The 27,602-nt window shown below is 40.5% G+C and overlaps 4 protein-coding genes across 6 annotated transcripts; 2 read left to right on the top strand and 2 right to left on the bottom strand.

Moving 5' to 3' along the window:
- Positions 1–6,295: 6,295 nt before the first annotated feature.
- LOC111268652 (uncharacterized) lies at positions 6,296–10,570 on the top strand. Its single transcript, XM_022847764.1, has 5 exons — positions 6,296–8,235; positions 8,838–9,020; positions 9,324–9,445; positions 9,906–10,076; positions 10,302–10,570. The coding sequence occupies exons 1-5, from the start codon at positions 8,230–8,232 to the stop codon at positions 10,444–10,446; spliced, it is 627 nt and encodes a 208-aa protein (XP_022703499.1). The 5' UTR covers positions 6,296–8,229; the 3' UTR covers positions 10,447–10,570.
- A 971-nt stretch (positions 10,571–11,541) lies between these two features.
- LOC111268650 (uncharacterized) lies at positions 11,542–15,854 on the bottom strand. 2 transcript variants are annotated; one of them, XM_022847762.2, is made up of 5 exons: positions 15,612–15,854; positions 14,115–14,311; positions 13,381–13,471; positions 12,883–13,008; positions 11,542–12,577 (listed from the first exon to the last, which is right to left on the bottom strand). In XM_022847762.2, the coding sequence occupies exons 3-5, from the start codon at positions 13,450–13,452 to the stop codon at positions 12,026–12,028; spliced, it is 750 nt and encodes a 249-aa protein (XP_022703497.1). In that variant the 5' UTR covers positions 13,453–13,471; positions 14,115–14,311; positions 15,612–15,854; the 3' UTR covers positions 11,542–12,025. The 2 variants fall into 2 exon arrangements, with proteins under 2 accessions (XP_022703497.1, XP_022703495.1); XM_022847760.2 differs by lacking the exon at positions 15,612–15,854 and having other exon boundaries at positions 14,115–14,372.
- On the top strand, positions 14,874–19,405 carry LOC111268649 (uncharacterized). 2 transcript variants are annotated; one of them, XM_022847759.2, is made up of 3 exons: positions 14,874–14,905; positions 15,853–15,956; positions 17,781–19,405. In XM_022847759.2, exon 3 carries the CDS (start codon positions 17,816–17,818, stop codon positions 19,265–19,267), a length of 1,452 nt encoding a protein of 483 aa, XP_022703494.1. In that variant the 5' UTR covers positions 14,874–14,905; positions 15,853–15,956; positions 17,781–17,815; the 3' UTR covers positions 19,268–19,405. The 2 variants fall into 2 exon arrangements, with proteins under 2 accessions (XP_022703494.1, XP_022703493.1); XM_022847758.2 differs by lacking the exons at positions 14,874–14,905; positions 15,853–15,956 and adding an exon at positions 16,862–17,216.
- Positions 19,406–20,131: 726 nt separating this feature from the next.
- LOC111268647 (serine/threonine-protein phosphatase Pgam5, mitochondrial) lies at positions 20,132–26,344 on the bottom strand. The gene is made up of 6 exons (XM_022847755.2): positions 26,049–26,344; positions 23,823–24,016; positions 23,503–23,652; positions 23,000–23,192; positions 21,533–21,639; positions 20,132–20,959 (listed from the first exon to the last, which is right to left on the bottom strand). Exons 2-6 carry the CDS (start codon positions 24,014–24,016, stop codon positions 20,794–20,796), a joined length of 810 nt encoding a protein of 269 aa, XP_022703490.1. The 5' UTR covers positions 26,049–26,344; the 3' UTR covers positions 20,132–20,793.
- Between the last annotated feature and the right edge of the window lie 1,258 nt (positions 26,345–27,602).

The raw sequence follows: 27,602 nt of genomic DNA, 5'->3' as shown, positions 1-27,602 counted from the left end.
TAGATTGGAGTGCGGTTTGACTGCTTCTATCGCCTTTGCATCTACTTCTAGTTGATGACCTGGAACTTTATCCATTTCCGACATCTGCGTTACCTTTACAGGTATGTTCGTTGCTATAACGTGTACGTCGAGTTCAGCCTTCTGTAGCGGTTCCGTAACATCTTTTAGTTTTACGTCTTGATCAGGTCGAATCAGCTCTGCTGGTTCGACGGTATGTTTTGGTTGTACGTACTGACAAGGATTCGTTGCGGTTGTTGCCTCCTTGGGTCCTCCTTGAAACCCAGTTGCTTCCGGGCTTTCAGTTGGTTCCAGCAACAGTTTGGGCTTTGTTGGTTTGCTAGTCGACTTCGATCTGAAATCCTCGTTTGATATTACTGATGACGTCCGCACGTAAGGCGGTTTCAATTCAAATTCAGAGCTCTCGCTTATTTCACTGGTCGACGTCAATTTTGGCACTGGTTTACAAGCCGCAGTTGGCGTAGGTTGTATATTTAGATCAGGATCTCTAGTTAATGGTATTTCCGCCAACTTCTGCTTGACCTTGTCAGGCTCTTCGGAGTGAGGTGGCTCTGTCATTGCTGCGGGTATCTCAAGGGTCGGATCTTTGCCAGAAGGAAGTGGTTCAGCGCCCCTGGGCATTAATTGCGCAACTTGTTCCAATTTAACTTTGATGTGTGAGGCTTCTGAAGATTCGACAGTTGGCTTTGGAGGTATGATTGGAACGGATGCACTTCTTTCGGTCGAAGTACGTGTAGGCGCACTTGGAGTCGTCATAATGTTTGGTGTGGTATCTCTTACTATTTTTTCTTCTGGCTTTGATTCTTCACCTAGATTACATGTCTCGGCTTCTTTCACAGTCGATTCTGAAATCGAGACGCACTTTGTAAAGAGCACTTCTATTAATTTTTCAGATGGCTTTAACTCCAACTCCAACTCCAATTCCGGTTCAGCTGCTTGACCTTCTATAACTGCCTTCTCAGCTGGCTGTTTAGTCAGGATTTCGTCTTTAAGAGAAACGTCTATCGATTTGTCCGTTGCTTTCGTGATCGTGTCTGTGCCACAACATGTTTTTCCCGCATCTTGAACAATGCGTTTTGTTGCAGGGGCTTGTAAGAGCTCCTTTGTTGGTTCTATCTTTACATCTGAACGAGAAAACTCCAATGGTTTCTCGGTCAAACGTGGGATATCTGAAATAGGCACAATTGGCAGACCTTTAGATGGAGTAAATTCTGGTCTAAAAGTAGACACTTCCGTTGCTATATTTGGAGCTCGGCTTTCTTGCGATCCAGGAGCTGTGACGCCCGATTTCACATCGAATTCAGTGGAGGAAACGTCTATTAGCTTATCACCCGGCTTTAAAGCACTCACACCAATTGTAGAAGCCTCAAAAGAGCCTAATGGCCTTTCGGTCGGCTTCGAATCAGAGTCTGTATTGGGGCCTTCCGTAGTTTTGATAATCAGCTCCTGAGGTTGGATCAAAGTGGTCGGGGTGGTTTCTACTGGCTGCTTTACCGCCTCACACGCCTGACCCGTGATTACGAACGGAGTTTCGACTTCAGCTTTAGCTGGTTTCGAGTCGTGGTACGAATCCTGTGAAGGCGCTTTTGTTTCTGAGGCTTGGGGTAATGCCGCCAAACAAGCTTCTATAGCGACTTCAGCTGGTTTGTGGAAATTCAACGGAGAAAACTCGGTTGATTTTTCAATCGGTTGCAGAGGTTGGGGTAAAACTGGATAAGGAGTGCCTACAGGGACCTCAATCGGCTTAGATGTTGGTAGTAGGACCTGTGAAGGAGCTTCCATTGCGATCTCCGGCGGCTTAGGAATTTGAGCAGAAACCGACAAAGGCACGTCTACTAAATTCTTCTCTGGTGTGGGAGTTTGGGACACTGTATAAGAAGCATCCATTTCCACCTCAGCTGGCTTTGCAAACTGCGGCGACACCGGCAAAGGCATTTCGGTTGGAGTCTCGATGAAACTTTGGGGCGTTGCTGGTGACAGAAATCCTGCTGTGACTTGATCTGGTTCTGAAGCTTGGGACGAGTTTACGTGCGGAGACTCTAGAAATTTCTCTAACTTTAGCGTTGGAGGTGAGGTGCAGAAATCAAGTTTCACATCCTTGTCGACCACGTTTAATGTCGAGGACCTAACGGGCAAAGACTCTTCAAATTTGTCAACCGACGACGGACCTCCAATAGGTATGACTGAAGGCGGTGTATCCATTAAAAGATCTATTCCTTTCTCAGCTGTTTCTAACGTTTTGGTGTTAGTTTCTCTAGGGTTATCGGCAAGATTCATTCCAAAACCTGAATAATGACGCTCATTCGGTGTTGGTTCAAAATCCACACCGGTTGCATTTACTTTCTCGTCAACGTTCGTAGTTTCGACGGGTTTAATCTCTTCTACCAATCCCTCAAGCAAACGTATAGGTTGTCCAGACTGAAGAGGGGGTGGCAAAAGGGGTCGTGGAGAAGGCGGCGGTAGGCGCTCAGTTGTAGTGGCTTTCGATGTAAATATACCCATAGCGTGACCAGATGCTCTGACACACGGCGTCAATAATGCCCAGTTTTCAGGTGTTAAAAAGATCTTCTAGTTGCCTAAATTGCTCAGTTCAGCGATCTATTCAGGTCATTTAACGAGGTTCTCTGGCTCGCACTCTGCGAGTGCCTTTGCAAAAAACACCCGACCTCGCCAAGCTTGACAGTCTTCAATGAGCTCACGCACAATGGGACTACCGGTGAAACGACAAAAGGGAAGCCAGGAAGGCCGAGATAAAAGTGAAACTGAATGCGCGATTTCGGTAATACGAATCGTCCCAAAGTATAGCGACTTACACTGCTAAATCGATTTAGGCTGTTGGCCAAAGAAAATGGACGTTGTATAAAGTCACCATTAATAGCTATGTAAGGCCCCAGTTCATCGGTCACGATCGAATCAAAGATTAACACGTTTTTAGGACGAAATACATTTGCAGTGGCAAGCCCTTGGCACTTGCTCATCACTAGTAGACGGGTAGGGTTGGTCGATTCTAGCGATCAAAATATCCAAGAACGTAAGTTAATACTAAGTAAAAAACGAAGTAACTATAATGTCTAAATCATACGAATCATTCCCCCCGGTGATAATGTAGTGATAACGTTTCTGTTTACTGAAATTGGCAAGGTGGGATTGGTTCGAGATCTGTGCCTTTCTGTAAAACGAGCCGCAAAAGCGGCGCTTAACGACAAGAGAACAGCGACGTAGAACTCGAAAACATCAGATGCTCAGACTAGTGCTGTTGTGCTGTGATATAGTTAAGGCTTGAAGCTGATTACAAATAGGTACATCATGATTTGTTGCTCTGTTTATCGCGATGATAAATTTACAAAACATGGGCGTAAGCAACATCGGTAACGTTTAGTGAGCAAGCACCATATTGGAGTCAAAGGCCTAATTTAGGCAGCTGATATGAGCAAACTTCGGGCAGGAAACGCTGGCGACAGCTTAGACACGTATCAATCAGTCTACATCAACAACAACGTCTTACAACAGGTCTTACAGTCAACAGAAGCAATACGACGGGCAGTACAAAGTGGGTTACATGCACTTAGGGGAATTATGTGGAAGAAACGTTTGATATCCATAATATGTCTGATGATAATGATAATCTTACTGTATTCTAAGAAATAGATGGTAATGCAACACACCAACTGTAGTGTTATACGCAACTAAATACTGTTTAGACGCAGGAATACACCATCCTTCATGGCTAGAAGTCTTTAAGTATGGCTTAGTTCTTTGTATAGCCTTTTACATGATCGCCCAATGTTCAACGAATATCATTCGCTTTGCGCGCATTGCATCAGCCTTCTTACGCTCGACGTGGAGCAATTATCGCTAGACTCGACTAAGTCAATTCTGCAGTGGGTCTATAATTGCGCTAGGTAGCCATAATTATATGCGGAATTGTTAATTGAACACGTTTGCAGTGACGCTATGTTAAGTTCTTCTAGGTGTACTAGGTACTACCCAAGGGAAAAAGTCGGTTTGTTTTATACACGTTTAATTAATTATACAGCTTTATGAAGGATGCTTGGCCAGAGTACTCTCACACATATATTTGCCCTCGACACAAAACACGCTTTCGTGCAATTTCGATTTACAGACTACGTTGAAAACAGCTTGAAGTCTATCCTTGTCAATTTTATGTAAAAAAAAAGTTATAAATCTTAATACTATTGATTTTTATTTCCATTTACGTCATAAAAATACTGCGACTAGGAATTTTTCAGCTGCATTTTAACGTCGAAAACTGTATGGGAAGAGAGGAATACTCCTTATTGGTCGCTGTTTGAAGCTATTAAAATTTATAAGCATATTTAGATCTCCGGTGCTACTAGGGGTGTTAGCCTCCTTAACGAAGCACAGGTTGTCATCATTATTTGAATAATTGTATCAGATGCTGTATTTCTCGATTAGGTTCTAGACGGTTAAATCGACAAATCTACAAAGGGCAATTATGTTATACACTGATTATGTTCAGCCAGAATAAATCCATTGGTTTCTTCCAGTTACGATGATGCATTGAACATCGACGCTCACAGGTCACCCTGCTGAACGTAATTGCATTTTGGTCATAAATTCAACTATTCTTCACCCTTCAGGAGCGTATCATAATTGCCCCGCGGATAGTTCATTTACCCGAACTGGACCAGTGAAGCTTTCAGTGTAGCGTTCTTCAATCGCTTCAGCCTAAGATAGTGACGATTATTAAAAACGCACATGCTGCATTCTGCAGTATTGTTTAATGAACAACCTCATTGCTGGACAACTAGCAATCAGGACCGCATTCCTAATGGGGTGTGCCTTGCGAATTCTACACGTTTAATAGAGACTGATTATAATTTCGTTACCATACTTTCTTATGCATGCGTTTTCCAAAATAAATGTTTGTTTGTTTTTGGAAAACTGTAAACGATAGGACGCTTTTTGAACTAAACATTTTTCTAATTATAGCGTATTTCAGTTAGTGTCATCCGCGTACTCTGCTTACGCTCAAAAAAATTTTTGAGCATAAGCAGATTTGTCCTTGAGGGCAGAATTGTAGAAAGCAAGGTAGTGCGCATCGTTGATGGGTTGATCTCCCTTTTGCAAAAAATTCACGAGGCAATTCAGTAAGCAATGCTAGAACAGATGGGGTCTGCAGCTATTTTTTCATAACAGCATCCACACTCACCGCTTTATGAATACTGCTACTACGACTAAAAGTAAGCGGTATTATAATGGCCTTGCATACAGGGACGCAGAGTTGGTCGTTTGCTTCCCAGGTGACGACAACGGCGTTTTAGCTCATTACGAAACGCGTCGATGTAACTGACTTCACCCCGTTATTGTACTGATGCTGACGAGGACGCTAGAAAAAAATAAATCGATTTTTGACAAGGTCTAGTCACTGAAGAAACAGCTGACAATCACGAACAATTGTGGTTTTGCTGAGAAGAACCGGCAGGAGCGGACCACCAGTGACACTGGGGTAATAATAATAACACAGTATTTTCTTTTGAACGCGATTGCCGAGCAAAAAATCTTTTCGTTTATTTCGCAGCTTATCATGAATATTGTAAGATGATTGCCGAACATTCGATTCATTGTGGTCTTTCAGTGTTTCCGTGACATAGTCTGCATAAGCAAATTATGAAATGAGATAACACGTAAGCCTTAATTTTCGGTTCAGAGAATATGTGTAGATGAAAGGAACTGATCCATCGTTAGTTGTAGTTTATCTAGATTATTGACTAATTCAGTATTTAGAAACAGATAGGTGTACGCTTATTTTGATTCGTTTGATACAAATACAAATGTTCCAGCATTTTATTGATTCTTGCTAGACGAGAATGTTAAAGTGACCGCTGGTGGAGAAATTCGTTTTTTTTTTTTATGCTATATATTTAGACACAGCAAAGTGACATTGATATGCCTTTTTCCCAAATAAAGGCTAGACGGGTTTACGGGAACGCACAGATTCTGGGCTACAATGGAGCTTTTATGAGACCTCAATTAACCTATAACCTAAGCTTTTTTTAGTTTCTACAAGCACCTCCTACACAGCTTAACACGGGTTCTGCCATATTTAGCACTATGTTCGGGGTGAATTTGATAAATTCTTTTTAATAGAAACTTGTGATTATCTTATTTCAGTTCTGCCATTACCCGCTGTCCCAACTAGCCTAATGCATTGATGTAGTCATCCCAATGCGCCGAATCAGCCATCAACCGCTTTGTAGCTTCGGTAGTATATTATGTAATAAAGTTACGTTAGCTGACCCCTAACGCACTGTTATGATTACTAGAATCAATAGAAAAAGAGGACAATGTGTCGATATCAACCCGAGTATCGATGATCTAAATGGATAAAGAGATGCCTGAGGGCAAAATAAGTTCGGTGGGGCATGAAAGGAAACATTGGTCCACTTCGCTATTATAATATCCAACAGCCGCAATCAGATGCTTCATTGCACGTCTTGTAGAGCTTCAATGTAAACAATTTATATGGAAAATATAAACGGTCAGTGACTAGAATGAACGAATCACGTGCATCTCAACGTAAATCTATTACGATGGATTAATACCGAGCTACCTGTGTCATAGTGATACGTTCTGAAGATCGAAATACATTTTATTTACTTATTAATAACGGATTTACCTCTGGTGAAAATTTTGGAACTGGAATTCGGGAAGCTGGCACCCGATGTGTGTTTCGCCTGTGCTTAGCAATAACGGTGGTCTGAGCGTTATTCAACATTCGAGGCGAACATCCCTTGCCTCTTTCTAGAAAAGCCCTAAATAAATTAACACACTTATTTTTTAATTGAATTTTACTAAGCTGGCTGGTCCTTTTAATTCTGAAACACGCAATATTCAGGAAAACCATTCAGATTCCAAGAGACCTTCTTATAGTAGATAGTGCAAATCTAATTCTACATAGCGTGTTTTCACTTACGATCATCCGATATGCTGTTCTATACGTATATTTCGTTTGCCCCCGTTACTAGGTTCATTGTAAACAATGCAAACATCAGTGTTACCGACAGAGAAATACGTTCCCAGAAGTCCCGCCACCAGACTATGGATAGGGCGAAATGTTATCAGAAGCGGCGTGATTATCCATTACACTGCCGCTTCTGTTGCATTTCTTCTGCTTTTATTGTCTCTCGTATGACGGTGTATGAGAATAATGACAGTGAAAGTTTTGGGTGCTCCACCGTGAAGTTAGCACTGCAAGGCGGTTTCCCTTCGATGAGCAATGTATTGGATGTTCAGAGCACGCTACTGTGCTCTTCTGAGAGTCTGTTGTCTCGATGTATTCTTGTTGTTTCTGTCGTTGTCGTCCCTTTCGTCAGTGATATATGGTTCATGGAGCGGAGTTACTCCTAAATTTCCATTGTGTACATCTCACGCGTGTAGATGGCTTTAAGCCCTTTTCGGCGACAGACGGGTTGAATGAAAATGCCAGGGATCAAGTGACCTCTTATCACGCGCGCAGTTCGCTAAGCCTTAAATATTTCCATTTGTCGATTAACGTTTCGGTTGTCATTCGCTGATTGTTTTGGCTATGTGACAGGCGCAGATGGATACTTTTCGATCCCAATGACACTAACGGCTTTAGCTAAAAGTCATTAAACTGAATGCAACATCTCCGGCGCACTACAGATGCCGGCGGTCGCCGGAAGGCAACACCCTCTTCTGAAGGCTCTCCTTCAATCGTCTTCATCTTTTTTGTGTTTTTCTTTTTTTTTTTTTATCTTCGCGCGCAGTCGCGTGATTACTGCTATGTTACGGCGTCCTGTGCAAATGGTTGATTGTGTCGTATCTGCTTTTAGTCGTCGATGGCTACAACAAGGGGAAATAAGCGTATGTATGATGCGCGCAACCATGCTGGCTGAAGTTCCAGACTGCTGCCCTTCGCCTTTACGATCGGTACATACCCATGAACGTTGTCTATCGATTTTTGGGCGAGTGCTTACACGACAGGCGGCGGTTCTGCTTACATCCTCGATGCTGAGGATGTTCATCACTTCGTCGTTGCAGGGCTCTGGCGTATAAAAAGTCTGACAACCCTTTATTTGTCGAGAGATGCTCTTCTGAAGTAGCACATACTGTGTGAAGAAAAATTTCACAGAGAGAGGTTCAAGAAAAATTTCACAGGGAGAGACTCCAAAACGTTCACGCTAGAGCGTTATTTTGTGCGACGAAATGAAGGTTCGTGTAGTGTTTATTAGTGCTTTTGTCTCGATAGCGGCATTTAAGTTTATATCAAGATTGGTGATTAGAAAATCGGGAGCCAATATCTGTAAAGAGTTTCTTGGCTCTGAGGCGCAAAGCTTCAAAAAACATGATCAATGCTAGCGGGAGATTGTGGATCGCAGTGAGCGCTTAGAAGTCTTGTAGTTGCCAGTAAAGGATGCCCGTAGCAGATACCTGTTCTCAAAAATCGTTCTCGAACGATTGAGGGAGAAGCCGAAATGATTGCATGGTTAACCTGGCTATGTTGCAGGCTTCGTTAAGTCAGCTGGGATTGACGTCCCGAAGTATAACCTATGTTTATATGCAATGTAAACACTACATGAATCCAAACCTCGCTCGTATAGCACATGTGACAACCTATGGTTATTATTATTATACATATAACAACAATATAAACTCAAAGGATTTAAGTGTGATTTAGTCTTGGCCCTATTTCGTAGACACGGAAGTATCATACCTCTCGTATGTACTTAATTACGCAAAATATGATTATATCTTTAATTATTAATGTTTACTCTACAATGATCTATCTGACGGAGAGTTTTCGCTTTGTTCAGGCTTTCCGTTCTATTTTCTGCTTTGGAGCATTCGCAGCTGCATCTGCAATCACTTTGCCCGTGGGGCAAAACGCTGCCTCTTCCCAGCCGGTGGGAATCCGCGCCGGAGATGAATCCACTCCACGAAAATTTATTACACTCGCAGGAAATAACCACCATGCCTTTCAACGTCAAACCGTCCCCGTAAGTTATATGTTTGCGTTAAATCGCTGTTACATACTGAAATAATAATAAGATCACGTTCATTCTTTATGTTGGTGGGACGTTTTTATGCAGGCGATGGGAGCACAAACATGAATGGAGTCGGCGTTCATGAGCTACTATAAAAAACAAAAAAAAAATGCATAAAACCCGGTCAATCCGTAGCAATCCATTGCGTAACTGCTTAAATTACAGCAAAGTTGAGTGCAATTAGGGTATATAGTAAGCCGAATAGTCGACAATAAATAATGAAGTGCCTGCTCATGTATTTTAATATCGTCACAGGATGGAGGCAGTGGTATTTTACAGCCCTACGACTTCGGATACAACATCCAGGATGAATACGGTAACAATCAGTTTCGTCAGGAAAGCGCGGATAATCAGAGCACCGTTAAGGGCAGCTATGGGTAAGCCGATTAAGCTCTGTTCTTGAGTAACTCCGTATAGTTATTTGTCGAAATATACTAGTATATAGACATAAATCGTTGCCTCGTTTCTTAAAAAACTTCACAGATCTAACAATGATTATTTTTTTGTATGGTACATTTACGTACGTGAATATTTTTTTGCAATGAAATTTTCACCACCCGCTTTTCTGGGGCCAAGAGGCTTACCTTGCAGATTCAGCGCTCAGCATACAATTTCTAGTAAAAAAATAGTAATGGAGTAATATAATACAGATGTTATTATAATAATAAATACGGTGTTACTCGTCTACGCGATAGGCCACATGCCAAAAAATAGAATCATGTGCAGCGTCAGTAGTCAGCGACATAGTGCACGACTTGAGAACACAAAAATATTGCCAACTGTCTGTCACCACCCCAGACGGCTCAATTGACGATGGGCGAATTTTTGCTTGCGCAGATACACTGACGCGCTGGGTCTCTACCGTCGCGTCGAGTACGTAGCTGACGAAAACGGATTCCGCGCTGAAATAAAAAGTAATGAACCAGGGGTAAAAGGAGATCAACCTGCCAGTGCTCATTTTACTGTCGAGGAGGTTCCACAGAGTGTACTCCGAACCCTTCCCGCAAGGTCGGTATCAATTGTCTCTGACGTCCAAAAATACGAAACGTCCTAGTGTGATCGCTGTCCTAAGGCGAGGTGGCGTGAATTAATATTCAGTTATTATAGTAGGAGAGCAACGTATTTTAATAATGCGATATCCCATTATTCATGTTCCAACGTCGCTCCCACAAATACACCTCACTCGAAAATAGCTACTTCCATAAAACCTAAGCTCTTCAAGTTATCTTCCAGTGATGGCCGTCATCATCACGGATCGGAGAAAGCTTCATTGCGAGTTCGTCCAGCAGCAAGAAGTCCAGCATCTGGAGTCAGATTCGTACCCATAGCCTCATCAACCTCAACTGCACAAGCTTCTGCGTCTGTTAAGGCCTCTTAGAGACCGTCGATGGTCGAGCGAGCGTAAAAACTGGTCCGGGACAAAATGGCGATTCCTACACAGATCTACTGTACTAAAGTTCCTATCCCTGCGTATGTTAGGTGAATAAATTCCGCAAAATAAATTCTACGTTGTCCTGATTTGGAGAACTGCGTTAGATATGCGCGGATCAAGGTATGAGCCTGATCCAGAGGAAACCCCTTGTCAAACCAGTCGATGAAAATGTTTGCACCGAAATGCTAATAATTATGAACGCTAGCGAAGAAGAATTTTAAGTAAAAAAAAAATTGCATATTTTTTTTTTACTTTTTTCTTGCGTACATTACTGACAGCATTTTACGAACATTTAGCACTGCAAACGTTATTGAGAGGTTTAACAATGGATTTCTTGATCTTAACAGAATGCCCTAAGCCTTTCTTCTTTGTTGACTCTCGAATGTCTCGAGTGTCTCCCCGGTCTTGGAGTCTCTATAATCATGAGGTCTCTGCACTGGAAATATTACAAGATATCACGGTCTACAGGATGATTTGTTTCTAGCACAAGTCCGATGTTTCTCAGGCATGCCGTCGTAATATTAATGCGTTTTCTCCGAAAGCCAAAGCTAACGATAATCTTACGTATCACAATAGCGAAACGCAGCACAATAGTAGATCACACTTTCAATTGTTGCTCATAAAACAGATGGTGGTAAACTAACAATTTTATACGATCTGTTTCCCGAAGGCTTTCAGTAGATGCTCAATTCTTTTATACGGTCCAATAATATTCTACCGTTGGGAAGATGTCTTCAAGGATTGAGCGGTCCGCGAACCATTGTCTGTTACTGTATCAAATAATTAACAGCAAGTGGGTACATAACAGGCCTCATATAGCAAAATCGATAGCGAGAGCTGATATTTGTCGCGCGAATTTGAAATAAGGATCCCAGGGGTCCGTTCGCTGTGCAACATACAGGAGTTCTCAGGAGCTCCAAATCATCCACCGCGGTACACTCCTTCAATGTAATATATTAATTGTAATATTGATCCATTACGTATCTGTAATGATGACCTAAGGTTAGCTTGCGTTAAAGCGACGAAAAAAGTACACGGACGTAACCGGCGCACAGTTCTACACGCCACTATGTGTAAATATATTATCAAGGTGGATCAAGCTCATTTACATTACACGCGTCAAGTGAGTTCTATAGTGTATCAGTATCCGCTGTCGAGGTCCACCAATTGTTTCGCAAAAGCGATCCAGCGCTCATCTCCGTCAACTGTTTTTTCTCGTTCACTTTTTGGGGATTGTCGCACCTTACGTTTGTTATTTTGTTGCACATAATCAAATAATAGTTCGTGCCATCTGCGTAATTCCGTTTACGTTTCGAGGCGGGTCTCTTCAAACCGTCTCCCTCGTTACAAAAATGATCATCTGAGACTTCTGGCGATCGATCATATCTATCTCTATCTCAAACCGTGTTTTCTCCTGAATGAATAATCTGCTCCGACGGGTCCTATCATGCTGAAGCTACTGGCCAAAACGTTAAGCGAGCCTACTTAATGCCCGGAGCAGTGTCAAAATCAATTGATTTGACACTTAATAATCTTCAATATTCAAGACGTGTTCGTGTGCAGCGTGCTTGTGATCGGGTTTGTCGTGACTATGGCACTTGTGCTGACGGTGTCTTCGATGGCGGCTCGACACGCAGCTCTTAACGGCCTTCTTCGACGTCGTTTTCTCCACTGCAATGTCGCCCCCTGCTTGGGCCACACTAGCTTTCGGGTGACGATCTCTGCTTTGATTTCCCTTCTCGAATACGCGGTTTACATCAGCGCCTCGTGATAATGATTTGGCCTGCAAAGGTGTTGAATACTCAGCAGCCGAATAAGATTCGAGCATTTCGGCTGTTGTCGAACTTACGGCATTTCTAGAAGTGCCTGATTTTCTGTTAGGAGTTTTTTCTCCTTTTGGAGATTTTTGAATTTTCGGACTGGCTGCTTTTCCCGGCATCGGCTTGTTGCTACGCCGCGTAGCTGGAGGTTTGGCCTTCGATTTCGCCCTTGAGTCAGATTTTCGATTTGGTGAAACTTTTGTTGAAGGATCATCGTTACGCGGAACCGATGAGTAGCGGGGTTTCTTAAGGAAGTGCTGATAGAAATAAACAACGACAGGATAACGTGAGCAGCATACTTCACCGCGAACCGTGCATCTCTTACAGTAGAGCTTCCCTACGCGTGAAAAGATCTCATTGCTAGAATCACGGAGATATCACTACTTTCCATATGTTCACAACAATTTCAAACTTATTAAATTATTAAATTCATTGTTGCGTTTACAGTGAACTTATGAGTTACCCCCGTTGAAGTTTGATCTTCGTTAGCATCGTTACCTTCACATAACTTGGATATAAAACGGTTATTGCAAAACAATAGTTTTCTTACAAGATGACTTACGTTATAGAGTACGGCGGCGAAGACAGCCCAAAGTAGTATTGAGCAAACCATAATACCAGTTAAAACTGCCGGATCGTTCAGAAGATCTGATATGGTTTTCTTATCCGTTACTTGACTATGAGGATTCTGCAATGAAGTACCATTCATAAGCGAGAAAAAAACAGGATATCCAAGACTAGATATGGACGGGGTCTGCATTAAAGATAATCCAAATTTAATTGCAGTTTCATCTTTTCACTTCATATATACATGTATACATAGTATTAAATAGGTATCCCGAATTGAAATTCTTCGTTGATATCAATATAACCCATCATTAAGATCATTTATCTAATGTATACACAGGGACAGCGAAGCCTCTGGCTTAAAAGCGAGGGCGCGCTGGTTCAAGTCCTGCTAATGGCACATACTACAACTACATTTGAATTAAAACACTGGGCCTTTCCCTCTAAAAGGTAAGCTTTGCCAAGAAGTTCTTTCTGTAACTTTACTACATACCACAACACTGTCTGGATTATAATGAAGATTTTCCAATTCACTAGCAAGGTTTCCATAGACCTTAGGCAGCATGTCTTCATTGTCCGCAACTCTACGGAAGGCGAAAAAAAAGTTGTTATATCGTTGTATCGAAGTGTTATTTTATGTCTACATAATAATAAAGATTCTGAAAAATATGCGGATTGTTTTACGGCCAAATATCGTCAGCATTTAACCGGACGAATTCAGTGATTCATATGAGCACCGATAGTACTTGATGAACCAAGACATCCCCTCGCCTGATGACCCTTCATAAACACGCTGTCCACCTCCATTCTGTCTCGTCATGAATAAATCGACGACTGTCTCTAAGATCGCGCAAATAATAATTCATATCACGCAATTAGATATGTTCGCATCAGCCAGCGTCAAGGGTCTCGGGCAGGTTTCATCCTGGGAACGTTGCTACGAACGCGTCTGTTCCAGCTTTTTCGCTAGACATGCAATTGTCCGACCGTCTAACGTAGCGGGTGCGTTTTAGCGTAATAATGCAGGTCTGCAATATCGCCCAGCTCATGATTTAGATTTGTGTCCAACCGTACCCAGATAAACGAATTTTAAACAATGTAATTTTTGCGATATCTGAAAATCCTTCTTGAACGATTCAGCAACTGTTCGTCAATTACTTAACGTTGAACATTTTTTTTTTAGTCTAGAAATTCGCGTAAACCTTCCATAGTTCTATGATTACTTACCGTTCACGCCGACCAACATAGCGGGCATTAGCCGAAATCGTCAAGCAGAATAGGACGGAGAATACTAGCCGCGCGTTTTTGGACTCCAGCTTGAAGCTTAACGGTTTCAACTCAAGAGGAACAAATTTTCGTTATCACTGGCTAACTACAACAAGTTATCTGTGTCTGTCATCGCTTCGGCTTGCTGACCAAAAAATCTAGAACGATTCATTTTAGAAAAGAACTCACTAGAAGTCATGCTGTCCATTACAGTTAATGTGATTTCATTGACATTTCTCAAATGCATGCTCAACTTATTATTATTAAGAATTAACTAGATGATGTCGTCCAACGGTAAGTGAAATTTTTGAAACTTCATCAGCTTTTTTCCTTCTGTCTTCACTATTAGTTGCAGATGGCGAGCAATTTCCAGTATTAAAAGCAGACCTTACAATTTTGCTTTGCCAGTCTCAGATGTCTGGAGAGCCTACAACTTCCGACTCTGGATTTCAGTAATAAAGAGGGTCGTAGGATGCGTGCGCTCGGAGTCGTGGCTATGCAGCCTTCACGTGCGTGCTACTTTAGCTTTACCTCGGTCGCCCTACAGATATTCTTCTTGCGAGAGAAATGTTTTGCGTGTATATCCAGATTCGAACAGGCAATAAACATGGGAGTAGATCTATAAGACAAAAAAAAAAAAGGGTTCTAGGTTTCATGTTCGATAGTGCCGCATCGTTTTGGTGGGTGACCTCTCTCAGCAGGAAACGAAGTGTTTCTACGCCTGGTTGGAACTTTCGCCAATGAAGACATCCGTAAGTTTAGTAGGCAGACACATTAGCACTGCACCATTACGCAGACACTCGAGACGATCCTAGATTACCTCGTCCTGAGTTTAGCAGCACAGAGCGTAAACAAATATCATTTTGTGGGAGCCAATTATAACAGTAGCGGATGTAAAGCGCATTTATTAGTTTCTTAGAAGACTTTCTACGCGAATACAATGTAATGCTCCTGTTAGGCAACCTTTGTTTTGCTAGTACTTAAGTTTTACTCAAGCTAGCAAGCTTTTAGTCAATAGAAAGTTCAATGCGTTCATGTAAATATCAATACAGTAACATGCTTATGGAAGGGAACATAACGAAGATCCGTAAACATGTCAGTCGATGGCAGCGCTATCAGCGCTAACAGGTTTGAGATAACAGAAGAACAAAAATCAAAAACACGTTTGTTAGGACACTTAAAACCAATTTAGAAAAACCAAGTATTTAAAACAAATGATAAATACAAATGTTGCTAGGACACTCGTAGCGGTTATGACTATAGTGGGCAATCGTCGCAGGGCACGGTACAAAAGACAAGATGGATATCTTACTCTTATCTTTTAGCTCTAGAATAAGTCCATTACGGTTGTCATGAAATAAACAACAGCGGCTATGCAGCGAGACACAGCCGCTCTAATAATATAGAATTAGAAACGAAGGTTACTATTAAATATTTGTCATTATTTCGACTACATACTGTCACCAGATATTTCAATGACTAAGGTAACCGCCGATACAACTGAGAACAAATTTGTTTTTCAAAACGGAAATTTACTTTTCTTCTCACTACTAAACATCACGTAAATCAAGAAAATTGTACGGGTAGCTCTCATTTATGAACTCAATAGGTCACGACGGCTGCCACGGAGAATGCATTGGAAGTTTATAGAAGGCCATGAGGTGCGCGCAGTTAACTTCGTGCGTCTCGAATGCCTCAGTTTTAGGTGTCTTTCTGGACTCCACTGTAACGGAAGCCATGAGGTGCGCGCACTCAACCTCGTGATATTGGAGCCAAAAAATGTGAATTCCTCTAGCGCTGTTGGTATGCCTATCATTAAGACTTCATTACTGCAAAAAAATTACTATACGAAATCTTTGTAAACATGTTTTGCTGATATCCGTACAGACAACGTTTACACAACACTGTTCTCACTGGGGCCCCAACTATAATCGCAATATTGTTTGCTCTTTAGTGACCTTTGGTATCCAGATGCTTGCAGTCCGGTTTGATTAATTATTAATATATATGTGTAGATAATAACGAACAGAATTATTGGATGCATATAGTAAAAATCGAGTTTGGAAATTATCCCCTGTCTACAGGTCTATTCAGGAACAAAAAAGGAAAAAAAAAAAAGAAAAATATAACTGTTTTTACATTGCCATGTGCCAACGAATCCTAGTTCACTACGCAGTTTTGGCTCAAAAGAGCTTAGCAATTGTCCCAAAGTCCCAGACATCTCATGGTATTTGTATAGTAGTGTTTGTGCAGAATAGCTTAAATACTTAAGTTAATGAAAAGAGAAGTACCGAAATCATAATGAGGCCACCGTGTTAGTAATCTTGAGGGCTCACAATGCGTATTCCAGCTTTATGAGAAATAAATTAACTTCTGAACACATTGTTGCTACAATACTTTATGCTAAATAATCTGTATACAATAAATTCTGATAAATTGAGTCCCCGTGACGCTGCATTGGTAGCGTGTTTGCCTGTTACACTCAGAGATACGTCAGATGGTGTTGATTCAAATCCGAGCACAAATAGTCTTTGGTTTATGCTGGGACGAGCCAGTTGTTTAAATTGACGCTAAAAAACAATATCGCACGTGAAACTTGAAATACTTATTCTAGTTAACTGCAAACATTGCATAGAAGCTTTCCGAACGAAAGTTAGCGAAGTTTCTATTCGTTGGCCGCCGAAATCGTAGCTTCAGTACAAGTCGATCGCGCGGGCGATTTCAGCCAGCTGTTCCATAGAACTGAACTACTACGGACAGCTATGAGCCAATACGGTGTCAATTTATATGGATACTTTCTACCTTTCTAGTAAATGGTTGTCGATAATTTTTGAGTATTAAGTGGTCTCAATTAACTACACATCAAAGGTCTTTGACTAAAGCAGTCTTACCATTCATCTATCAATTATCTTGTGTGATACGTAAGTCCATGTCTATGAAATTTTCGTCTACGCAGTGCTCAACGTGAATAACATCTGAAGAAAAAATAATGAAGTTATCCTAAATGATTAAAACTTTGGCAAAAACGGATGATCATGAAACTATCACTTGGCAAGGAAAGAGGTAAATCCAGGTTTAAGTAGCAATGGAGGCTCTGAAACAAATAGAGTCCAGAGTACAGAAGTTGATAATAAATAAGGGCTTAATCGGTAGGGCATAAGCAAGGTTTTTGGTATGAGCTAAATAGCATATAAAATTCATAATCCCTTCAGATAAGTAGTGGGTCGCTCTGAACTTCATTGCGCGTGTTGGTAGTCCGTCTTACGTATAAAAACGGGTTGTTTACCTCAACGCGATAAACAAGGCAGATTACCCTGCAATCTGTAGTTGTGGGACACACAAGTAAACCTATTATTCGACTATACAAGTGGTCTTGCGGGCCTATCGTGTCTGTGCGACCACTAAACAAATAACTATAACGATTTCATCATAATTTCATATGTTCTGTTAAAAAATATATTAGGGAACCATCCTCTTCTAAAGTTTGCTTTACATTTAATCCCTTTATTATCTCGAATTATATTGGTACCTGTTGGTGGACCAAGCACAACACAACCCCCATCATGATTTATCGCCAATATAGATATTAAGATAATACGCTATTTATGATGTTACTTTTTTCCATAGATGTTTAGAATATATCCCAAACTGAGTAAGCAGACATGTCGTCCGAAGAGGACGAAGGAACTTCGGGCTCAGTAACAGAGATTGAATGGTGGCTTCGTGGATACGTACGTGAAGCCAGCCGCCAAGGATGGAATCTAAGCCGTCAGGTGTCAGCAGTCATCGAAGCGTTTGAAGCATACCGAGATTTATCCAGCACCAGCAAGCAACGAGACCCGTATCAAATGATAAATCTACGGCAAATCGACTATACAGTGACTATATCTGATGATTCGGACGAGGCGGAAGCTGGCTCCTTTGAGGACCTTCGCGAAAGTCAACGTACTGAATCTAAACCGAAAGACATTAACGCAAAGATTCTCGTAAAAGAAGAACCAGTCGAGGCTACTGATGATAACAATGTGCAACTATCCGAACTCAACGTTGAAAAACATAGGGAGAGTCCTGCCAGGCCCCACGGAACAGAACATCTGTTACCTACTCAAAAGGTTTTGCTACAATCGCGATTCCCGACTAAGATTATGTCTGATATTGAAGAGGGATCGCATGAAGAGAGTGAAAATTTGCAAACGAATATTGATATGTCACCTAAATGCGGCTTGGTATTATTGCCTTTAAATGGTAAGGATTCCATATTGAATCAACAACATAAAACTTCATGTGCTCTCCGGGAGGTTCCTATCAACCAAAATAATTGTGACTCAAAAATTAATAACCTCTACGTAACTGGTTTACACTCATCTTCTTTTCTACAAAATACGGCTATTTCGAATCAGGAACCTCAAGCCTCCTTAAAACAGATACGTATTAAGCAGGAGAGGTGTGACAACACATCAATTGTGTACAGTAATAGGGACGTGTCGGAAGAGCTGCTCGCCACCCAAAAGCTTCCGTCGCCAAAGCGAAGAACTCGAATAGATCCAACAACGATGCCTCACATGTCATGGACTATTAAGAACGAGTCGAATAACAACCATTTACAACATTCTCTATTAACCCAGGCGATTCCCTCTCACCGGCAGCATAATCAGCACACTGTTGAACTCGTTGTAAAAAATAAAGCTAAAGAAAATCTAGCTCAGACAACAGGTTTGCCCTGCAACGCTCGAAAACTCTCACCTAGGTTTAGTGAGATTCCAAAAGTACGACCTGGACATAGCGATAGTTATATCTCATATGATAAGCTGACCAAAAAATTAGAGTGGAATAGCCAAATTACCATAGCAGCGTATAATAACATCTGTTCTGCTCGGTCTCAGACGAAAAGTTTATTAGATAAGAATTTATCTAACAGCGACATAGACGTTGCTGATGCCAGCTGCGAGGACAATGCCACCCAGTTACTTGATTACCCGTTTTCACGAATCAAAAGCTTGGATAATGCAACAACATCATTAACGGATCTTCCTTTAGTTAGCTTGGACGAGCCTTGGGTGGAAGGTGACGAGACAAGGGACTTTGGCCAAGAAGACACGCATCTCCTACGTTAAAATATGTATAACTCGATAGTAGGTTCTGCAGTTCTACTTTCATGTGATAATAACAGTTTCAATATGTACTATCATTCAGGCTTTACGCCAAGCTCTCAGCTCCAATAAAACATTTAATAAACAACGCAAGTTTGTATATACATGGAGTAATCCTTTAACGCAGCTAGGTCAGACAGACTGGTTGAACTATATTAGAGAATTGAAAAAGACAAGTCAAACCTTGCGATAAGTGCAAAGACCATATGAGTGGTCTCGTGTAATACTACTTGCTAGGGGGACCGAACTACCATTGTATGTGTCGTTATTCTTTTTAATCTTTCTAATCTTGAGCTGGAATAGACGCATCTTCCGAAGATTTTACGTAGGACCTCAGCTATGTGTATTTTAAACGTTTTTGTCTACCATGTAATAACCAAAACCGTAGTCAGTATTTGTTCGACTGACATAAACTTAACGACATATCAGAATCAACTTGTCTAGAACATTATTAGTAAGCTACTTATTTGGTCAACGAATGATTTGACTATGCTTACCTAACTTGAAAAGAAGTAATTAATATTTGTCATTTGTTCTGGGACCAATTTCAGCATGTGTTAGCAACAGAAAGCTCTAGGTGAGCCCAGTATCCTATGTTTATAAGATAAAGGATAGTAGAGACCGACGTAAATCTATGGTATGAAAAAATGACGTTTTAGTTCGGACAGAATTTGGTCTTCGGCTGGAACAATAGCACTTCAACTATCAATCCATTTTTTCATCATCGAACGCCTACTTTTGTCGCGATCTTGCATTTCTTCAAATTAAAAAAATTGAGCAAAATTATGAACAATGAATACGATTAGATCATAAAAAATCTGTACTGTGTCGGAATTGTTATCATATAAATTTTATTTTACTTACACGCTTTGCCTTAACAACGGTGTAAAAATACTCATAATTACATTTACCTCATAAATTCCTTAATTGTCAAATCGTTTGTACAGTGATCGAAAAATTCATGTTAAGCTGGATACGTTCCAGCAGATAACTGAGTTAGCAAAGTTAAAAGAATTTTACATGGAAACACTCGAAACTCTTTGTCTGTTGTCTACGTTCCGTTTCATGTGCTCGTGACCACTATATGATGGTAAGTATATCGGGGTCACTTGGGGGTTAAACTCGAATCAATAGATTATTATTAACGACATTGCAGTACTGAACAATTTCAACTCTGAACACAGGGAGGCTAATGTCCAGCATAAATATAGTTCATGGATTTGTGTAGAGCTCGGTCTGATTTGATTTTTCTCATGCGCTTAATTATTCGAGGTCTTGGATCACTGACTAAGTTTCCTAGGTATGTCACAGGATACTAAGTACTAGTCATGCATGATATCCGCTTAATGTTCTGGCATTTTTTTAAGTTATACAACTATTTCTATACTGCCCGCGTAAAAGGGGTAGCCGATTACGACAAAATCGACTTCATTTTCAGGCCCACTTCGCTCATGCAACGCAAAACACTGTGCCCACTACGGAATACTTCGTCAGCAGAACGTCAGCTTTTCCGGAGGCATATAACCGGCGTCTCCGATACATTTTACGCTGACAGTGCCTTTTGGTGAAATGCTTAGCCACGTAATCGATGCGTGTCGGAGCGAGAAACGAAGCCACGCCTCAGGCGGCAACTGGAGAGCTCTGCAGAGGAGATACCTGTAATTGAGACGTACAATTTTATACATGTTAGTGGAAACATTGTCTGTTGGCAAACCTGGACAAAATGCTTTGTCCTGCAGCTAAAACTGTATCTACTAGAACCATGTAGAACTTGAAAAACTGAATTTTTCCGTTTTAGCTTTAAATTTCAATCATATTCTGTGCGTTCTAGGAGATTTCACAAATTGTAAGCATGAATGAACTGTCAACGACATTTGCTACGCGAAAAGTGTGACTAACTAAGAATGCGTACATAAATATGAACGCGATATATCGCGGTACTCATTACTGGAAGACATCGGTTATTGGTGGGAATATCCGGCACGACCTATTAGAGACTGGACGTGTCGACCGTTATAATCTGCATTCATACAAAAAATTTGAGATATGTGCTTTTTGGTGTACTCCTTGCAAAGAACATTTAACATGAAATGTACAAGGGACCTATTTTTGCTAATCGTAACAGTGACAATAAAGAGCCAAACACAGGAACAATAATAGGACCAATGAAATAATGCTAACTGGTCTCTACATCAACGAACATGAAAGTGAGTCAAGCTTAATATATACCGAATAACATTCGCATGGCAGATTAGCATTTCATAAGAGTCTTCCTTTTGCTGAGGATCTGCTCTGTGAAAGTATCTTCGGAAAGCAGCTTCGATACGAGCGCTATCCTGAAAATATGAAACAAGTATAAAAAGCACAGGCAACGGTTAATAACTATGTTACATTTAAAAGAGAAAAAGTTACTTATACTATCGAATTGTGAAACCATAGTCTTATCCAAATTAATATTATTTTTGAACAGTCTCCATTACCTGTGCCATATGTCACCCGCAATTTGCTTAACGAGAAATTACTGCTCTAATTTCAATTATAATTATCACTTGTATACCGATGAACAACTACTCTCTGAAGGAAGTGAAAAGATGTACTGCTACGCAAGTGAATAGAATAAAAAGTCGAAATCAGGGTTTATTAGACGTCCCCGCGATACAATGTGGTGGCGCACTTGTTTACTAATTAGAGGGCCACAGGGGTGGTCCAAGCTTGAAATCGGGTTTGGCACTTTTTGTTACATGCTGGGAGCGGCTAGCCTGCAGCAGAGCTTCCTAAGGTAGTACCAAAAATAGAACACGAAAATAAATCAGGGACCCACTAGAAAGAATCATGGTTATATATTATATTATAATCGGTTTTTTTCACATGTACGTACAAAAGAAGATCGTAGTCGATGAAAGCCTAGGAATAAGTATTGTAATAGGTTCAAACCACGCTAACTAAGCAGCGTTCAGTAAAATTCCATATAACTAATAGTATGATGTTTGGTAAAGATCTATTATGTTATCCGCTTGCAGAACACAAAAGAAGTGGGAAAAGTGATAATTCAATTGATACGTTCAAAATGAAGGTCCACTCATCGGACGATTTCGGATCGAGTTACGTAGCCTATCAAGAAATTGTGAAACAAGTATTTTGGCAAGTCCCTCAACACCAGTAAACGAGTAATAGAGACGAGTTTCAAAACCTATCAGGCGTCATTATTTTCTTTCGAAGCATTAGCCTCATGACTCATATTCTCTCGTTGTGAAATATGACAATGTAGTAAATAATTAACAACAGATAATTATCGATCACCTTCTATAACAGCATTGTTCTCAACGATCTTCAGCCTGCCGCTCTACACAAACAGGTATATCGTTCAAAATGCCTGCATCTTTTAACGTCATCATCTAACTGCCTATCAGCAACGTCCAAATCACTCGATACGTTTGTTTCGTAGGTATCTTTATCCTGTACGACTCTGATGGTAGCAGTAAATTGCTTCCTCACCTCGAAGGGAACTGTGGCTGACTTTGACCTTCCACCGAACTGTGTGTGTAAACAGCTCTAGAGCTATTTATGTAACTTATTCCCCACAGTCTAGCATGAAATTCAGGAGGAGCTAGGTAAAGGCGATGTACGCATTTTCGAGGAGTTACATAAAGAACAAATCAAGCTAAGAGTAGGCAGCCATTATGTAAGGTCCCTTACTTGGAAAAATTGCCGCTCCTCTGGTTGCCACGTAGAAATTTTTGGCTCAGGGGGGCAGGGTGCACCTTCGCGTAAGAACTCACACTGCTCTCTGGGACCATCAACATGACGGCAAATAATGTCCGCTGTTTCCACGGCCCGCGTCATTGTTGAGTTCACGATACGGTTGAACCGAAATCCTAGTTTCTTTAGCCTGTATATGAGTAGCGAATCAATCGACATGAATAGCTTGATCATATCTAAGCGCGATAAAAACGATACACAATGATTACACTATTTGTGTTAATAAAAAAAGAGTTTTTTCAAATCAGTGCACACGTATGTTTTTAAAATGTGTTATTTTCTAGCATGAATAGAAACATAAGATGTAGCTTTCTCGGTAACTCGTATGATTAGAGGCTTGCTTGTTTTGTCTAGGATATTCACATTGAAAAACAACTGAACGCTTTAAACACATCAATAATAATATGGCTAAGGCGCATGTCGAATACAACAATACAAACCTCAGCCCTGTCAGCTCGGCTTGTTCTCGTCCCAATGGAGTAAGTATACGCTCATCGTCGGTGTCCTTCATATCAAAATACTGGCCATGTCTGATGAGAAATATATGGCGAGTTGCTCTCGGCTGATAAGCTTCGACAGCCGCGTTATGCCTACAAAAAAATATTTCACATTTCCACAATTTGATTAATTACAGTTGTACAGTCAAATCAAATTTAGACAATCATAAGGTATATGATGGGCTTGCAAAATCACTAATGTACTATTACTGAATCGCAACAGTCTTAATCAGCATTAAAATTCCAACAGTAAAATTCCAAACTTGTTCTGTTCTGCTGGATCACTAGTCTTCAGCGGTCTCACACACGAACACGGATCGCGCTGATCCCAGTTGTGGTCCCACAATGTTACGGGCTCGTAGTTCACCGTCCACGCAGCATGAAGCCGATCCCGACTGTACACAAATGCAGCAACGGCACCTCCACCTAATGAGGTTGCAAAAATGCGACCCAACATCTAAACAACAATGGAAATAGCCCATAAGAAAATGATTAGCAGACCGATACTACTGGACTGTAATGAGTTGATCAGTACTTAAACAACTCTCCCTCTTCCCCGAAAGATTAAAGCAAACGCCATTTTCTTATCAACGTTATCTTGTTAAAACATTTTAATGCTTAGATCTGGGTTGGGTTTACAGTCTGGAGGCTCAAATTGTTCCGTTCGTATATGGCACTCTCCATTCGAAGACTCCTTTGCTGTAACCTGTATTTGACACCGATAAAGTACCTGTGTAAAACGTAACTCAAACGAAAGATAGAGATATTTCTATTTTTATGGAAGAAGGCACACGTATGTTAAAATTCATCGCGCCTAATTCAAATACTCTTCTATGGCCAATAACAGATATACTGCGCTGCGAAACACTGCCACAGACCGCGCGAGATACCTAACCGAACGATGCTTTGGAGGCTTGGTTAAACGCAGCACACTCCTTTTTTTAATCAGAAAAATCGTGGACAGTAACGCTGCGCGAGGCCCTGTTATGAGAATAATTCCTGGATGGTTCCAATTCCTTAAAATCTGTCGATATTGATAGGTAATCTGTATGACCGGCATGTCTATTCTAAGATGATTCAGAAGACCCACCTTTGTGCCAGAGCTCATAGAGTTCTCCCATAAGAGTACCGCCGGATTTGCATATGAATTATAAACGTCAGCTAGAGGGCGCTGCCGTTTATTACAACGGGATGCTATTGGTTTGGGTTGTCGCTAGTGGTACTCTATTTTTCGATTATTAAATCGATCTCGACATCGCAGTACGAGCGCCTTGACAAAGCAAAGTAAATCTATAAAAGGTTTGTTTTTCAGGATAAATATCCATTTCATTCACTGTGTTCAAGACCTTCGAAAGGCCAGTGCCTAGAGCTGCAACTCTTTCGTAAGAAGTCTGCGATATACTTTAGAAAATCGTCGGACACCAAAAGACCGGATACTTCAAGTTCCAACGTCTTTTAATAGACACATAAGTAACCAATATGGCCACTTTGATAAAAACTATGTGAAGTTAGGTACTAGGGTTAGGGTTGTAAGTATTCACGCCCTATGATTATGATTCTTTATAGCACTAAAATAAATAATAAATGCGTGAAGAAAAAAAAGCTTTTCTTATTGATGCCTTAACAGATTAGGTGGAAACTGTGACGGCAGAATGTTTGATAGGACAGCGTACGATACACTCAAAAATGGCTGTTATAACTTAAACAATAGTAAAAAAAAGTCTTGGTTGATCCAAAATATTACGAAATTTCGTTCGAAACGGCGGTTTTACCTTAATACACAAATAACAGCCAAAATTTTGCGGAAATTTAAATAGAATACTTGTTCAGTGCTGTTCAATATAGGGAGGTTATTATTTTCAAGGCATGTACTGCTAATAACAGTTCAACTGATTTTGTTTTTAAGCGAGCTTCAACAGACATCGGAAATAGTACAGAACAAAGGCCATACCTAACGAAGAGATCCTATGTTTTTCAATTACATATTGTGGTGTACAATTTAATAATTGATTGATATTTAGCTACTTGACCACTTTCCTAAGTGTTTAACTTAACATCTTAACATTGCTACAGCTAGTCATAGAACCGGACAGGTGCAGAAAACAGGTGCTTTACGTTTATAGTAAATATTTGACGCCTCAATACCGACATAGAAAAAACTCTGCATCGTAGAGAAAAACCTATTTTTCCAGTAGTTTTCTAACTCTGACACCATGAAAGGGTATCAATTCAACGTGTTGCTTAAATTTTCATGTGCACCATATAATAGATATTAGTTGTGTCGCTGCGCCATAAAATTATACAAATAATGAATGACAACAAAAGTTTAATGTACCCATTCAGAGTGTCCATAATATTAGGAACCGAGATAAATGTCAAAGTGCAAACATCCGGTGAAACAAGTTCTCCTCATTAATCCCTCAACGATTTTTTAAAAAACAATACTCTGAGTTTTGTGCTATCGTCTCTTGACTCAATTGGCTTCGTACCTTTTACTGTGTAGTCGCGTGATGACTGGTTCGTTAATTCGTCGTATAGATCCAATAGACTATTTTACAAAACTAGGGCCGTCGATTGTCGAACGCACAAAGAAATGCGTACAAGGCAAAGAGGACAAAATCTTCTTGGCTAGAAAGCTTTTTGGAGGCTGTTTTCGTGAAATTACTAGGTCTATAGATGCCAGACCGTTTAGCTATTCCCCTTGTAGGGAACAACCCTTTCTTTAGCGCAATTGCGGTACTGTCTTGCCCTCTCTGACTCGACTTGTTGCCGGTTGCTGCTTTGTTTGGGTAAAACACACACCTGCTTCTAGCAGACGACAAGAGCTATTTCCAACTGTGTTGTGCATAGGCATGGCCCGATAAGTTTTAGTGCCAAATTCTCTCGAAGCTATCATATAAGGACGTGTACTATTTTAGCTATCCTAGGCGTGGCATGATAATAAAAACTAGCTAATTATGGGACAGTTGTGAAGCTTTAATGCGCCTCAGAAACAGCTCGCACGAAAAAATATTTTGTGTATTAAATAGGCAAGTGAGACTTCTTTGCCTTTAGTCACTACGACCAAATAAACAAAGTTTAGAATACGATAGTGTGGGTTGGGAAATTAGCAAACTACGCCCTCTGTTCAGATGCTAAGGAAAATGGATCTTCCGGTGCTACCTTACCTGGCCATTGCTTGTTGTGCATGTCCGACTAACCCGTTCAAAGTAGTATAAAGAAAAGAAAATGTTTATATTAAAAACAACATTGGCGCGTACTCTCTACCTGCCCATGTACGCTTTGAGAATTTTCTTTGATGACTGCAAAATATTTGACAGAAAATAAAACACATATGTATTTTAAAATGGCCAGCTTCGCTGCTTGGGCTTCAGTTCATCAGTTACCTTATAACTACTGTATGCAACAAGTGTAAATAAATGAAGAAATTATTCGTATTGGATTAGGTCAGCGTGGTTCTTTTATTAATGATGATCAGATGTGTAATACGATTGTAATAAATTGTACTAAATATGGTGAAACATCGTATACACTAGGGGCAACGTTTTTTAGCTAGATTAAATCTTATTTTATATCAAGCTGCATTAAACACGATTCAATTGAAATACAGTCATGCACAGATCGTGAATCCGTCAAAATGTGGCACATTATTCTGACGCACTTGACACCAAAATGTAATTAAATCCTTCTCTGAATCTTCTAAATAGAATAAGAATACGTAAGAACATAATTAAGATAATCTAATACATCCAGCCCCCTTATCAGGTTGTACATTTTATTGAAAAAATGAACTAAACACATACCGATTAGAAATAGTGCTAGCTTGTAATAATCATAATAAATCGACTTAAAGTTTCAAGGCTTCAGCATGATTTAATAAGTCTCGGCCGGAAGCAGTGATTTTTTTGACGACAAAGTTAGGCCAGTTGAAATGTTTCCTTGAAGATGTGCGATAGGTATAACATTCATATACAATGCTAATACACTTTGAAAAGACCTCTAGGAATAGGAAAACCTACATTTAACAACGAGTAATCAAAGGC

This window comes from Varroa jacobsoni, unplaced genomic scaffold, assembly GCF_002532875.2.
Source record: "Varroa jacobsoni isolate VJ856 unplaced genomic scaffold, vjacob_1.0 scaffold_1306, whole genome shotgun sequence".
In the NCBI taxonomy this organism is placed as follows: Eukaryota; Metazoa; Arthropoda; class Arachnida; order Mesostigmata; family Varroidae; genus Varroa; species Varroa jacobsoni.
The sequence above is the reverse complement of the archived record's forward strand: the minus strand, read 5'-3'. Positions and strand labels throughout refer to the sequence as shown.